Source organism: Salmo salar, chromosome ssa10 (assembly GCF_905237065.1).
Source record: "Salmo salar chromosome ssa10, Ssal_v3.1, whole genome shotgun sequence".
Lineage (NCBI taxonomy): Eukaryota > Metazoa > Chordata > Actinopteri > Salmoniformes > Salmonidae > Salmo > Salmo salar.
The window spans coordinates 51,028,289-51,043,764 of record NC_059451.1 but is presented as its reverse complement, the minus strand read 5'-3'; the positions used below and the strand labels follow the sequence as shown (position 1 = coordinate 51,043,764).

Genomic DNA, 15,476 nt, shown 5'->3' with positions numbered 1-15,476 from the left:
TAGTGTTTCAATCGGTGACGTCACTCGTTCTGAGACCTTGAAGTAGTTGTTAACCTTGTTCTGCAAGGGCCTCAGCATTTGTGGAGCAATGGGTAACAATGCTTCGAGGGTGACTGTTGTCGATGTGTCCCTGGTTCGAGCCCAGGAAGCTATACTGTTACACTGGCAATACTAAAGTGCCTATAAGAACATCCAATAGTCAAAGGTATATGAAATACAAATCGTATAGAGAGAAATAGTCCTATAATAACTACAACCTAAAACTTCTTACCTGGGAATATTGAAGACTCATGCTAAAAGGAACCACCAGCTTTCATATGTTCTCATGTTCTGAGCAAGGAACTTAAACGTTAGCTTTTTTACATGGAACATATTGCACTTTTACTTTCTTCTCCAACACTTTGTTTTTGCATTATTTAAAACAAATTGAACATGTTTCAATATTTGAGGCTAAACTGATTTTATTTATGTATTATATTAAGTTAAAATAATAGTGTTCATTCAGTATTGTTGTAATTGTCAATTATTACAAATAATAATAAATAAATAAATAAAATAATTAAAAAAAATAATAATAATAATAAATAAATAGGCAAATTAATCGGCATCGGCTTTTTTGGTTGCTCCAATAATTGGTATCGGTGTTGAAAAATCATAATCGGTCGACCTCTAGTGCTAACATCATTGGTTTACCCTTTACGGAACTCAAAGGATGTGCTAATGCACCACCGGTTGTCCCTGGTATAAGTAGGGCAGTGACGGTCTTGGAATTTGAGGTTACGGTAATTGCCAATGTACACGGTCAACGACATAACCGATCGAGGGTGGGGGGGGGGGGGGGTTACAAAAAGGGAAGGTCACAATTATGTTTGTACACTTGTTAACATGGATATACTTCTGGAGTCCAGACAGGCTACTTTAGGAAACTTTCTGAATGGACATATAGGCCTAAAACATGTACACCCCTGTAAATCAAAGTTAAGAGAGTATGTCAGAAACTTTCCTTAAAATGTATTAAAAAACCCTGCATCGCAGTGCTAGCTGTGCCACCAGCGATTCTAGGTTCGAGTCCAGGCTCTGTCGAAGCCGGCCGCGACCGGGAGGAGGCGCATAATTGGCCCAGCGTCGTCCGGGTTAGGGAGGGTTTGGCCAGCAGGGATATCCTTGTCTCATCGCGCACTACCGACTCCTATGGCGGGCCGGGCGCAGTGCACGCTGACACGAACGCCAGGTGTACGATGGGCATTGTGTCAAGAAGCAGTGCGGCTTGGTTGGGTTGTGTTTCGCATGCCTCTCGACCTTCGCCTCTCCCAAGTCCGTACGGGAGTTGCAGCGATGAGACAAGACTGTAACTACTACCAATTGGATACCACGAAATTGGGGAGGAAAAAAAGAGGGTAAAAACAAATGACAAAAAAACAACAACCTTGGCCTACCTTAGGCTTTCTGAAAGAAGCGAATGAATTGACAAGGAAGTATAAAAGGGGTAGCTATAGTATGAAGATGGAATTGACAATCATTAAAATAGAAACAAATTAACGGTTTTGATGGTTATTAGTAAGCATTTCACTGTAAGGTCTACACCTGTTGTATTCGCCGCATGTGACAAATAAAATTTGATTTGATTATATTTTCATGACAGTCTACGTCAATAACCGTCAGTCACGTGGTTATTCAGTTATGATCACAGCCCTAGGTATAAGAGTAAAAGCCCACATCCCCTAAATATCTCCTCAATCCCCATAACTCAACAACGCACCAGCGTCAAACAGAAGGTATACTTTACATTGCGTCCTCTGTCACTCCTATGGTCCTCCATGGCGATGTAATAAAAAGGTGTGTTGTTGATTATTCCCTAAGACCACTCACAGTAACTCTGCCCACGGCGCACCGCTGACCCTATTCCACCCCTCCCCTCTCTCCCAGGCTCAGATTAATATATTCAATCATGAAAATTCCCCTGGATTATATATATATCTCTGGCTGGATGGACGGCTGGCTTCCGCAATGCATCCTACTGTTACCACGAGTACCTGTCAAAAAACCCACGCTACCAAGCTCTTACCAATTCTCTGACTCTCTAAAATAGGTCTTTCCAAAGACAATTACAGGATAAAGGTAAGCTTCTTACTTCTTAGAGATTAAGGGGCTAAGCTTAGGGGTAAAACTTTTGCTCTGTTGGAGCACAGGAATACCAAAGTAATCAAAAAATGGACTAGAGAGGATGCAGGGCACTTCAGTTGCATTATTTAACATGGAGTATGATACAGAAAACTGCAGATACCACTTGGCTTTAGAAAGGTGTGAGTTTCATTCAAAGCTAGCTCTATCTCTTCCCCATCGGTCAGTGTCCTCATGTAACCGACTGGTTATAAGACCTGGGTCTTTTGTGTGACTGAAGTTCTAGGCCCTTCCAACCCTCTGAGCTAAAGCCTGGTGCCTAGGCATTAACTAACACGATTCCCCAGACTAAGCCAGGGATAACCTTTTCAGTCGCTAACCTATTCTGATAACTCAATCAATCAATCAATCAATCAATCCCTCAACGTTACTATTCAATAAACCAATCAGTCCCTCAACAGACTATTCAATACATCAATCAGTCCCTCAACGTTACTATTCAATACATCAATCAGTCCCTCAACGTTACTATTCAATAAACCAATCAGTCCCTCAACAGACTATTCAATACATCAATCAGTCCCTCAACGTTACTATTCAATACATCAATCAGTCCCTCAACGTTACTATTCAATACATCAATCAGTCCCTCAACGTTACTATTCAATACATCAATCAGTCCCTCAACAGTACTATTCAATACATCAATCAGTCCCTCAACGTTACTATTCAATACATCAATCAGTCCCTCAACAGTACTATTCAATACATCAATCAGTCCCTCAACGTTACTATTCAATACATCAATCAGTCCCTCAACGTTACTATTCAATACATCAATCAGTCCCTCAACAGTACTATTCAATACATCAATCAGTCCCTCAACGTTACTATTCAATACATCAATCAGTCCCTCAACGTTACTATTCAATACATCAATCAGTCCCTCAACGTTACTATTCAATACATCAATCAGTCCCTCAACGTTACTATTCAATACATCAATCAGTCCCTCAACAGTACTATTCAATACATCAATCAGTCCCTCAACGTTACTATTCAATACATCAATCAGTCCCTCAACGTTACTATTCAATACATCAATCAGTCCCTCAACGTTACTATTCAATACATCAATCAGTCCCTCAACGTTACTATTCAATACATCAATCAGTCCCTCAACGTTACTATTCAATACATCAATCAGTCCCTCAACGTTACTATTCAATACATCAATCAGTCCCTCAACGTTACTATTCAATACATCAATCAGTCCCTCAACGTTACTATTCAATACATCAATCAGTCCCTCAACGTTACTATTCAATAAATGTCCTTAACGACCGCTTCACAACAATGCTGCCCAGGTTTCTTTTAGGCTTGAACCATCCTAAAAATAGCACACCCTGTGGCCAAAATAAAAAGTCTAACTCACAATAGCCTGATCTCCTAAGACTAGGAGCTGTCACCATTATCTCTAGGCTAATTGGCGTTCAGCATGTCTGAGAAAAAAACTCATCAGCAGAGGATGTGGGCGCAGGACACTCAGCATTACTGTATCTGTAGTGCAGTGTTTCCCCAGATATTCTAGACGGGGCCGTCCCCCCCGAGGGAGATGCAACAGAGCATTTCTCAGAGGAGTTCTAGGCATTTCAAAGATACTAAACCTTTTTTTTTTTTATAAAAACGGGGTTTTTTTCTTTGTATTATCTTTTACCAGATCTAATGTGTTATATGTGTTATATTCTCCTACATTAATTTCACATTTCCACAAACTTAAAAAGTGTTTCCTTTCAAATGGTATCAAGAATATGCATATCCTTGCTTCAGGTCCTGAGCTACAGGCAGTCAGATTAGGGTGTCATTTTAGGCGACAATTTTTTTTTAAAAAGGAGGGCGATCCTTAAGAGGTATTAAGGACCCCCTCATCTGGTGCACATTGTTGTTCTACACCCGATTCAACTAATCAATGGCTTGATGATATGTTGACAAATTAAAACAGCAGGTGTGCTAGTGGTGGAATGGAACAAAAATGTGAACCCGACTGAAATTCCCAGAGGAAGCGATTGAGAAAACACTGCAGTAGAGAAGAGAGAGCACAGTTTCTCTCCTTGACTGCAGGCACTGTGGTGTCACGTAAATTCACAGAAAGCACATTGACATCACGCATGCACACACGCATGCACACACGCACGCACACACGCTCCTTACAGATCTTTAGGTTTTACCTTACTGTAAAGGAAGTGTTTTTATCAGGGGAGGCCTGTGATTGGATAATGGATGAGCTAAGATTGTCCTGTCTGCCTGTCAGAGGTGGATTATTGAAGTGGCTGATCTTGAGAGATGAGCTGGGGCAGCCAGGGTTCAAATTACACACCTGTTTGTCCCTTCAGCCTGTTGGTCCCTGACACCATTTGTTAGTTCCATGGACCAACAGTCTGAAGAGACAATTTGTTTGTGCTTTCAGCCTGTTGGCCCCTGGAACTATCCGTTTGTCCCTTTGGTCCGTTTGTCCCTTCAGCCCGGTGGTTGGGTTCTCATGACTCCAGTTTTAGCTTAACGAGCTGACTGTGGCTATGGATTGCAGCTGTCCCGTTGGTCAACGACAGACAGACTGCACAGACACACAGGCGTACAGGAAGTTATTAAAAGGCTCCGTCTGTAGGCAGATCAACTGACCTCCCACAGAGCGATAATCGACTGACCTCCCACTGAGTGATAAACGACTGATAACAGAATGAAAAGTGGTCAACAACTCTGAACTCATACAAGTTAAAGAAAAAGGGTATTTTAGCCATTCAGTCACACATGACTCCTCAATGTCCTTGAGAGCTAAGTCACAAACTCAGTAAACTGACTATATAAAAAGAGAAAGGCAAAACTCTGTGCTGCAGTCAAGGTCATTGAGCTCTCTCTCTCTCTCTCTCTCTGATACTTTTATCCAAAACGACTTACAGTATTTTACATACGGGTGGTGCCAGATATGGAACCCACTATCCTGGCATGGCGGGCTCCATTACCAACTGAGCTACACAGGTTGTCAGACAACCTCGTCTTGCTCGGTGAGAGCTCTCTCATAGGCTCCTGACTCCAGCCATCCAGTGGTAGTCCTTACAACAGATGACCAATCTAGAAAGACTGACGATGCAGCGGTTTTAGCTACGTGAGCAATTTCTAATTCTTAACTCAGACTCAGGACTAAGGATGGGGGTGAGGTTAGGATAAGGTTAGATGATATGTTGCCATAGTTTCATCCTTTCTAACATGGCCAGATGGGACAGTGACAACAACACCGTGTGTCCTCTGAGAGGAGGCCGTTTATCTTTCTGGGGAAGGTCACAATCAGGATGGAGGACGGAGTCAGAGCGGGGGAAGGGTAACGTCTCAGTCACAACCTTGGAGTTCCAGTAGAGAGTGAGTTCTCCTCCAGGGCAGAACACGGCAGGGGTGAGTGAGTTTCTGCAGGGCAGAACAGAGGTGGTCCAGATGTTGTCCAGTCCCCCTCGGATCACGAAGATGACTGGATCACGCACCGCACACAGGCCAAGGCACCAGACTGACTGGAGATGATTTTATAGCACACTTTCCCTACTGAGGATAATTAGGAGTCTTTTTTGTCTTACTAGTCTCAAGAGCTATAGTCAAGGACACGTTTGTGTTCAAACACATAATAATTACAACTGACCAGGTGAGCGTCGGCTGTACAACACAATTAATCAATAGCATTCAGTAGTTTAAAATGTTTGTAAAACTAGGAGTTAAGTCAAACTACTGTATAGTGTTCTGTATAGCGTTCTGTATAGCGTGTGTAGATGTATGAATCCACTGTAGGGCCTTGGGAGTAGCCCAGTGGTCTAAGGCACTGCATCGCAGCACCAGCTGAGCCACTAGACATCCTGGTTTGAGGACCGGGAGACCCATTGGGGCGGAACACAATTGGCCCAGCGTTGTCCGGGTTAGGGCAGGGATGTCCTTGTCCCATCGCGCTCTAGCGACTCCTGTGGCAGGCCGGGCTCAGTGCACGCTGACACGGTCGAAGGGGTACGGTGTTTCCTCCGACACATTGGTGCAGCTGGCTTCCAGGTTAAGTGGGCATTGTGTCAAGAAGCAGTGTGGCTTGGTTGGGTTGTGTTTCAGAGGATGCATGGCTCTCGACCTTCACCTCTCCCAAATCCGTACGGGAGTTTCAGCGATGAGACAAGACGAACTACCAATTGGAAACCACGAAATTGGGGAGAAAAGGGGGTAAAAAAAAATATCTAAAAATGTATATACTGTATATAACGACTATGTGAACATTGGGATATAAACAAACAGAACCATACCTTCAGCTGCTTTAATACATTTACATTAATGTGAAACTAGCTAGTCCTGGCCACTCCATCTAATTTACTGCTGTGCGCTGGCTGTGGGCTAAACACGTACATTAGTTTGTTATTCAGTGTGGGGAGGGGACCCATGCTGCCTGGCCTGCATAGCGTAATGGAGAGGAGCGAGAGCAGTGTGATTTAACAGCCATCCAGGACACCTTTCATATAGTGTTCCCTGAGTACTGGTGCCTACGTCTGCCCACTGGCTGTACCGTACTGTACTGCCTGACAGATTAACTCAACTCAGTCCTCCTACTCAGCTCTCTCTCGGTCTCTGTGTCTCCCATTCAACAGAAGCATGGATGGAGTAACCAGCCAGGGGATTGCCTCAGGAGCAACACATTGAAGTGGGAATGAAAACATAGGCCTTCTGTTACTGTACTTACGTCACACCTCAATTACCCATCTTGGGGTTGTTTTATTTTCAGAAAGATTATCTCTGTAATGACAAATGTGATGCATTGTCTTTAGTACACCCAATTATACCAACTACCTAAACATTCAATTTGTATATCACTTTTTACAAAAGCCTTTCAACAAAAAGTGCCTTGGCCTCATTTATAGACCCTGGGCCTCATTTATAGCCCTCATTTCAGGGTCTTAATGCCAGAAGAGCAAGACAAGACGGAAGTGGAATGGATCAATTCCCCAGACAGGAAGAAACACAGTGGAATGGATTAGAGGTCAACCGATTATGATTTTTCAATGCCAAAACCGATAATTGGAGGATAGAAAAACCCAGATGCCGATAAAAATCGGCTGATTTATTTATATATATATATATATTTATATATATATATATATATATATATAATAATGGCAATTACAACAATACTGAATTAACACTTATTTTAACTTAATATAATACATCAATAAAATCTATTTAGTCTCAAATAAATAATGAAACATGTTCAATTTGGTTTAAATAATGCACAAACAAAGTGTTGAAGAAGAAATTAAAAGTGCAATATGTGCCATGTAAAAAAGCTAATGTTTAAGTTCCTTGCTCAAAACATATGAAAGCTGGTGGTTCCTTTTAACATGAGTCTTCAATATTCCCAGGTAAGAAGTTTTAGGTTGTAGTTATTATAGGACTATTTCTTTCTATACCATTTGTAATTCATACACCTTTGACTATTGGATGTTCTTATAGGTACTTTAGTATTGCCAGCCTAATCTCGGGAGTTGATAAGCTTGAATTCATAAACAGCTCAATGCTTGAAGCACAGCGAATAGCTGCTGGCAAATGCAGGAAAGTGCTGTTTGAATATATGCTTACGAGCCTGCTGCTGCCTACCACCGCTCAGTCAGACTGCTCTATCAAATCATAGACTTAATTGTAATATAGTAACACACAGAAATACGAGCCTTAGGTCATTAATATAGTCAAATCCGGAAACTATCATTTCGAAAACAAAACGTTTATTCTTCCAGTGAAACATGGAACTGTTCCGTATTTTATCTAACGGGTGGCATCCCTAAGTCTAAATATTGCTGTTACATTGCACAACCTTCAATATTATGTCATAATTATGTACAATTCTGGCAAATTAATTACGGTCTTTGTTAAGAAGAAATGGTCTTCACACAGTTCACAACGAGCCAGGCGGCCCAAATTGCTGCATATACCCTGACTCTGCTTGCACAGAACGCAAGAGAAGTGACACAATTTCCCTAGTTAAAAGAAATTCATGTTAGCAGGCAATATTAACCTGTTATGGCTAGGGGGCAGTATTGACACGGCTGGATAAAAAACGTACCCGATTTAATCTGATTATTACTCCTGCCCAGAAACTAGAATATGCATATAATTATTAGCTTTGGATAGAAAACACTCCAAAGTTTCTAAAACTGTTTGAATGGTGTCTGTGAGTATAACAGAACTAATTTGGCAGGCCAAAACCTGAGAAGATTCTGTACAGGAAGTAACCTGTCTGACCATTTCTTGGCCTTCTTTGTCATCTCTATCCATTACAAAGGATCTCTGCTGTTACGTGACACTTCCTACGGCGCTCAGAGCCCGGGAAAAAGCTGAATGACGTAATTCAAAGCCCTGGCTGAAACACACGAGCGCTTTTGCTAAGTGGTCTATCAGAGAACAAAGGGCTTAGGCGCGTGCACTGGCCTCCCCCGTCTTTCTGTTTTTCCCTCTATTTACCGAAAAGCAGATTCCCGGTCGGAATATTATCGCTTTTTTACGAGATGAATTGCATAAAAATTGATTTTAAACAGCGGTTGACATGCTTCGAAGTACGGTAACGGAATATTTAGAAATTTTTTGTCACGAAATGCGCCATGCGCTCGACCCTGATTTACCATTTCGGATAGTGTCTAGAACGCACGAACAAAACGCCGCTATTTGGATATAACGATGGATTATTTGGGACCAAACCAACATTTGTTATTGAAGTAGAAGTCCTGGGAGTGCATTCTGACGAGGAACAGGAAAGGTAATAACATTTTTCTTATAGCAAATCTGATTTTGGTGAAGACTAAACTTGCCGGGTGTCTAAATAGCTAGCCCGTGATGGCTGGGCTATGTACTTAGAATATTGCAAAATGTGCTTTCACCAAAAAGCTATTTTAAAAATCGGACATATCGAGTGCATAGAGGAGTTCTGTATCTATAATTCTTAAAATAATTGTTATGCTTTTTGTGAACGTTTATCGTGAGTAATTTAGTAAATTGTTAGTAAATTCCCCGGAAGTTTGCGGGGGGTATGCTAGTTCTGAACGTCACATGCTAATGTAAAAAGCTGTTTTTTGATATAAATATGAACTTGATTGAACAAAACATGCATGTATTGTATAACATAATGTCCTAGGTGTGTCATCTGATGAAGATCATCAAAGGTTAGTGCTGCATTTAGCTGTCTTCTGGGTTTTTGTGACATTATATGCTAGCTTGAAAAATGGGTGTCTGATTATTTCTGGCTGGGTACTCTGCTGACATAATCTAATGTTTTGCTTTCGCTGTAAAGCCTTTTTGAAATCGGACAGTGTGGTTAGATTAACGAGAGTCTTGTCTTTAAAATGGTGTAAAATAGTCATATGTTTGAAAAATTGAAGTTTTCGGATTTTAGAGGAATTTGTATTTCGCGCCACGCCCATCATTGGATATTGGAGCAGGTGTTCCGCTAGCGGAACGTCTAGATGTAAGAGGTTAACTAAATATGCAGGTTTAAAAAGATATACTTGTGTATTGATTTTAAAGAAAGGCATTGATGTTTATGGTTAGGTACACATTGGTGCAACGACAGTGCTTTTTTCGCAAATGCGCTTGTTAAAGCATCACCCACTTGGCGAAGTAGGCTATGATTCAATGATAAATTAACAGGCACCGCATCGATTATATGCAACGCAGGACAAGCTAGATAAACTAGTAATATCATCAACCATGTGTAGTTAACTAGTGATTATGTTAAGATTGATTGTTTTTTATAAGATACGTTTAATGCTAGCTAGCACCTTACCTTGGCTCCTTGCTGCACTCGCATAACAGGTAGTCAGCCTGACACGCAGTCTCCTCGTGGAGCGCAATGTAATCGGCCATGATCCGTGTCCAAAAATGCCGATTACCGATTGTTGTGCCAACTGGAAATCGGCCATTCCGATTAATCGGTCGACCTCTAGAATGGATCAACTCCCCAGACAGGAAGAAACACAGTGGAACCAGACTCCAGAACAGGAGGCAGAAGCCTTCATCTTCACAAGTCAAAACTACTATGATTTCCAGCTGTTAGAGGGTGTCTGACCGTCAGTGGCAGCCCATCCATTAGGGCATCAGGGAAGCCCTAATGGATGTATTATTTTTAAAATATATAAAATGTATTATTTTTAAAATATATACACCACCGTTCAAAAGTTTTGGGTCACTTAAAAATGTTGTTTTTGAAAGAAAAAAGAAAAGAAAAGCTTTCTGTCCATTAAAATAACAAAATTGATCTGAAATACAGTGTATAAATGGTTAATGTTGAAAATGACTATTGAAGCGGGAAACGGCTGATTTTTTATTGAATATCTACATAGGTGTACAGAGGCCCATTATCAGCAACCATCACTCCTGTGTTCCAACGGCGTGTTGTGTTAGCTAATCCAAGTTTATCATATTAAAAAGGCTAATTGATCATTAGAAAACCCTTTTGCAATTAAATTAGCACAGCTGAAAACTGTTGTACTGATTAAAGAAGCAATAAAACTGGCCTTCTTTAGACTAGTTGAGTATCTGGAGCATCAGCATTTATGGGTTCGATTACAGGCTCAAAATCGCCAGAAACGAAGTCCTTTCTTCTGAAACTCGTCAGTCTATTCTCGTTCTGAGAAATGAAGGCTATTCCATGCGAGAAATTGCCAAGAAACTGAAGATCTCGTACAACGCTGTGTACTACTCCCTTCACAGAACAGCGCAAACTGGCTCTAACCAGAATAGAAAGAGGAGTGGGAAAACCCGGTGCACAACTGAACAACTACATTAGTGTCTAGTTTGTCCTCAACTGGCACCTTCATTAAATAGTACCCGCAAAACACCAGTCTCAACGTCAACAGTGAAGAGGCGACCCCGGGATGCTGGCCTTCTAGGCAGAGTTGCAAAGAAAAATCCATATCTCAGACTGGCCAATAAAAATAAAAGATTAAGATGGGCGAAAGAACACAGACACTGGACAGAGGAAGATTGGGGGAAAAAAGTGTTATGGACAGACAAATCTAAGTTTGAGTTGTTCAGATCACAAAGAAGAACATTCGTGAGACACAGAATTTTTTTTAAAGATGCTGGAGGAGTGTTTGACGGCATCTGTCAAGCATGGTGGAGGCAATGTGATGGTCTGGGGGTGCTTTGGGTGGTGGTAAAGTGGGAGATTTGTACAGGGTAAAAGGGATCTTGAAGAAGGAAGGCTATCACTCCATTTTGAAACGCCATGCCATACGCTGTGGACAGCGCAAAATTAGAGCCAATTTCCTCCTACAACAGGACAATGACCCAAAGCACAGCTCCAAACTACGCAATAACTATTTCGGGAAGAAGCAGTCAGCTGGTATTCTGTCTATAATGGAGTGGCCAGCACCGTCCTGACTATATTTCCTATTCATTTTGCAACTCATTTCATGCATGTTTTCATGGAAAACAAGGACATTTCTAAGTGACCCCAAACTTTTGAACGGTAATGGAATATATATATATATATATATATATATATATATATATATATAGATAAATAAACTCCCCAGACAGGAGTTGATCTGTCTAGTGACAGATCCACACACACAGTTGAAGTCGGAAGTTTACATACACTTAGGTTGGAGTCATTAAAACTCGTTTTTCAACCACTCCTCACATTTCTTGTTAACAAACTATAGTTTTGGCAAGTCGGTTAGGACATCTACGTTGTGCATGACACAAGTCATTTTTCCAACAATTGTTTACAGACAGATTATTTTACTTATAATTCACTGTATCACAATTCCAGTGGGTCAGAAGTTTACATACACTAAGATGACAGTGCCTTTAAAAAGCTTGGAAAATTCCAGAAAATTATGTCATGGCTTTAGAAGCTTCTGATAGGCTAATTGACATCATTTGAGTCAATTGGAGGTTTACCTGTGGATGTATTTCAAGGCCTACCTTCAAACTACGTGCCTCTTTGCTTGACATCGTGGGAAAAATCAAAAGAAATCAGCCAAAACATCAGAAAAAAAACATTGCAGACCTCCACAAGTCTGGTTCATCCTTGGGAGCAATTTCCAATCGCCTGAAGGTATCACGTTCATCTGTACAAACAATAGCATGCAAGTATAAACACCATGGGACCACGCAGCTGTCAAACCGCTCAGGAAGGAGACACGTTCTGTCTCCTAGAGATGAACATACTTTCTTGCGAAAAGTGCAAATCAATCCCAGAACAACAGCAAAGGACCTTGTGAAGATGCTGGAGGAAACAGGTACAAAAGTATCTATATCCACAGTAAAACAAATCCTATAATCAACGTAACCTGAAAGGCCGCTCAGCAAGGAAGAAGCCACTGCTCCAAAACCACCATAAAAAAGCCAGACTACGGTTTGCAACTGCACATGGGGACAAAGATCGTACTTTTTGGAGAAATGTCCTCTGGTCTGATGAAACAAAAATAGAACTGTTTGGCCATAATGACCATCGTTATGTTTGGAGAAAAAAGGGGGAGGCTTGCAAGCCGAAGAACACCATCCCAACCGTGAAGCACGGGGGTGGCAGCATCATGTTGTGGGGGTGCTTTGCTGCAGGAGGGACTGGTGCACTTCAAAAAATAGATGGCATCATGAGGAAGCAAAATTATGTAGATATATTGAAGCAACATCTGAGGACATCAGTCAGGAAGTTAAAGCTTGGTCGCAAATGGGTCTTCCAAATGGACAATGACCCCAAGCATACTTCCAAAGTTGTGGCAAAATGGCATAAGGGCAACAAAGTCAAGCTATTGGAGTGGCCATCACAAAGCCCTGACCTCAATCCTATAGAAAATTTGTGGGCAGAACTGAAAAAGCGTGTGTGCGCAAGGAGGCCTACAAACCTGACTCAGTTACACCATCTCTGTCAGGAGGAATGGGCCAAAATTCACCCAACTTATTGTGGGAAGCTTGTGGAAGGCTTCCCGAAACGTTTGACCCAAGTAAACAATTTTAAAGGCAGTGCTACCAAATACTAATTGAGTGTATGCAAACTTCTGACCCACTGGGAATGTGATGAAAGAAATAAAAGCTGAAATAAATCACTACTACTATTCTGACATTTCACATTCTTAAAATAAAAGTGGTGATCCTAACTGACCTAAGACAGGGAATTTTTACTTGGATTAAATGTCAGGAATTGTGAAAAACTGAGTTTAAATGTATTTGGCAAAGGTGTATGTAAACTTCAGACTTCAACCGTATGTTTAAAATACTCATAAAACATGCAGCAAATGTGTGTACATTTTACTCTTTAAAATATATATAGTTAAAACAAGCCGTTCAGTTACCTAGTACTCTGCCAGCAGCAGCGCCAGGGCCTACCGACCCAGTGGTTGGATTGCACTGCCAGCTTTTACATTGTTTGCTATGGGGGGGGGGTGAAATTGAAGAGTTTCAGGTCACAGCACAAAGTCAATGGACCCTCGACGGGCACTGAAATGAGTGCCCAGGTCTTCTGTGTCTGTTCTCAGGTAGTCAACAGATGGCGCTCAAGAGCAAAGCGTAATTCAATTCTAAATAAATCATCTTTACGGTCATTGGGAGCCTGGGAACTAATAAACCGGACATCCAACAATAGTCGAAGGACAGAGGGATACACTACCAAGAACCTTCTCACAGACCTGGTAGGACGGGGAAAAAAAAAAACATGGCTCAGTGGCTGCCCAATTTGCAACACTGTATTTTGTTTCCCCTGCCGTTCATCAGATTTGTATCTAGTGGAACTGAAGACGTGTGGACAAAAGAAATGGGTGTATCACAAAACACAATCACATTAATTAGCCAGCTACAGTATTTTATTTTAGAAAAACAAGAAATTGTTTGGTTGATTCTTTTGTTTTTTGTTTTTTGATTAGCGGTAGCTTGCTAGCTCGCATCCAGACTTCAATTCTCTCTCTGATCTAATATCTCAAACTCTGAAATATTAAGTTATTTCAGAATGAAAGCTAACTGGTTAGATCCTCGTGCTTTGTGGCATTATGCTCGCCATCCACAGTAAGATCATGTGTTTTCACTTGTCTCATCTGTGATTGTTTCGTTCTCCCTGTGCTTGTCACCGGTGCACTCGCTCGTGAGCTGGCTGCTCCTAAATAGTTGGTAATCTGTTCATAACAGTGTCATCGTGTGCAGCAGTGGTGATTACATTTTTTACCTGCAAAAGTGTAACAGGTGTATTTAGGCTGTTGTTCAAATGCACAGACCACAGTATGTTCCCAAAGAAACTACCGGTAGTTTGAAAATCTGCCATAACATTTCTGTCATGCTGAATACCCCGGGTATTCGCCAAATCAGCGGCCGACACTGCCGACCATATTCCTGTTCTAGTAACCATGTATAAAGTGATTTAGAAAAAAGTTATTTCTGATCCGCTTGAACTGGGCCACAGGGCCTCAGTGGTTGTGGGCCTGGCTGACCTTACTCATGCAGGGCAGAGCAGGGCTGGGGAAGACTTACGAGTGCTGGGTAGAAGATGGCCCCCGCTGCTAGCCAGTCTAATAAAGTATTCATACACACCCTGGGACCACCCAGTCCTTTGAAGGGACTGCTGAGCCACCAACCCAATATCAGCCTCACTCAGAGAGGCAGAGGCAGAGCTACAAACAATGATCTGATATAGAAATAACAGTAAATGTGGGCTACCGTAACATAGGAAGGAAGGGGTGAAGGTAGTGGGAGGAGGTCGCCACCTCGGGATGGGGGACAGACAGCAAACAGTAGGCACTGAATAGACTAGATTAAATGTCTGTACGTATGTACAGTATATCTCTGTGACAAACCAATTCTCTAAAAGAAACTGTGTGAGAGATGTAGATCTGTTTAAAATGACCTTGGCAAAACAACCCAGTGGGGACTGTTCACCAAATACCCTTTTTCATGCCATCTATCTGGAAATGATTATTAAATCCTAACTTTATCAAACAAATCATTTGAATAATCTCCCCTCAGATAGGCTATATAGGCTACTCTGACTGATCAGCATCATGAGAATCCTCTAATGAAATCATTCAAAGTCCAATAACTTTCAAACAGGCGCTGTTGGTGTTATGCAGTATTACGGACTTTGTTAAAGCAAACAAAAACCCTGGTAAGTAGCATACAGTAAATAGGTCTCAGATTAACTGACAGTCCTGTTACCTACAATAAAACATGTCATTAGGCTAATTGAGCATCTGTGTATTTCTGTATAAATCTAATATTAAGATCAAAAATGTACTCAAGCTGTGACAAATCAGATAGAGCTGGTTTGTGATGGTTAATACATTTATTATGAAGCATGCCAACTG

At 41.4% G+C, this 15,476-nt stretch overlaps 1 protein-coding gene across 9 annotated transcripts in view; it reads right to left on the bottom strand.

Annotated features, from left to right (window-relative positions):
• The window catches only part of dlg1a (discs large MAGUK scaffold protein 1a), a 389,839-nt gene that overhangs the window by 348,241 nt on the left and 26,122 nt on the right, over positions 1-15,476 (bottom strand). The window contains exon 1 of one of the 9 annotated variants that reach the window (XM_045687916.1): positions 1,787-3,270. The exons of the other annotated variants lie outside the window; for them this stretch is intronic. Coding sequence (XP_045543872.1) covers positions 1,787-1,819 — 33 coding nt within the window. The 5' untranslated portion in view covers positions 1,820-3,270. Of the gene's footprint in view, positions 1-1,786; positions 3,271-15,476 lie in introns of those variants that run through there. 9 annotated transcript variants of the gene reach the window in all.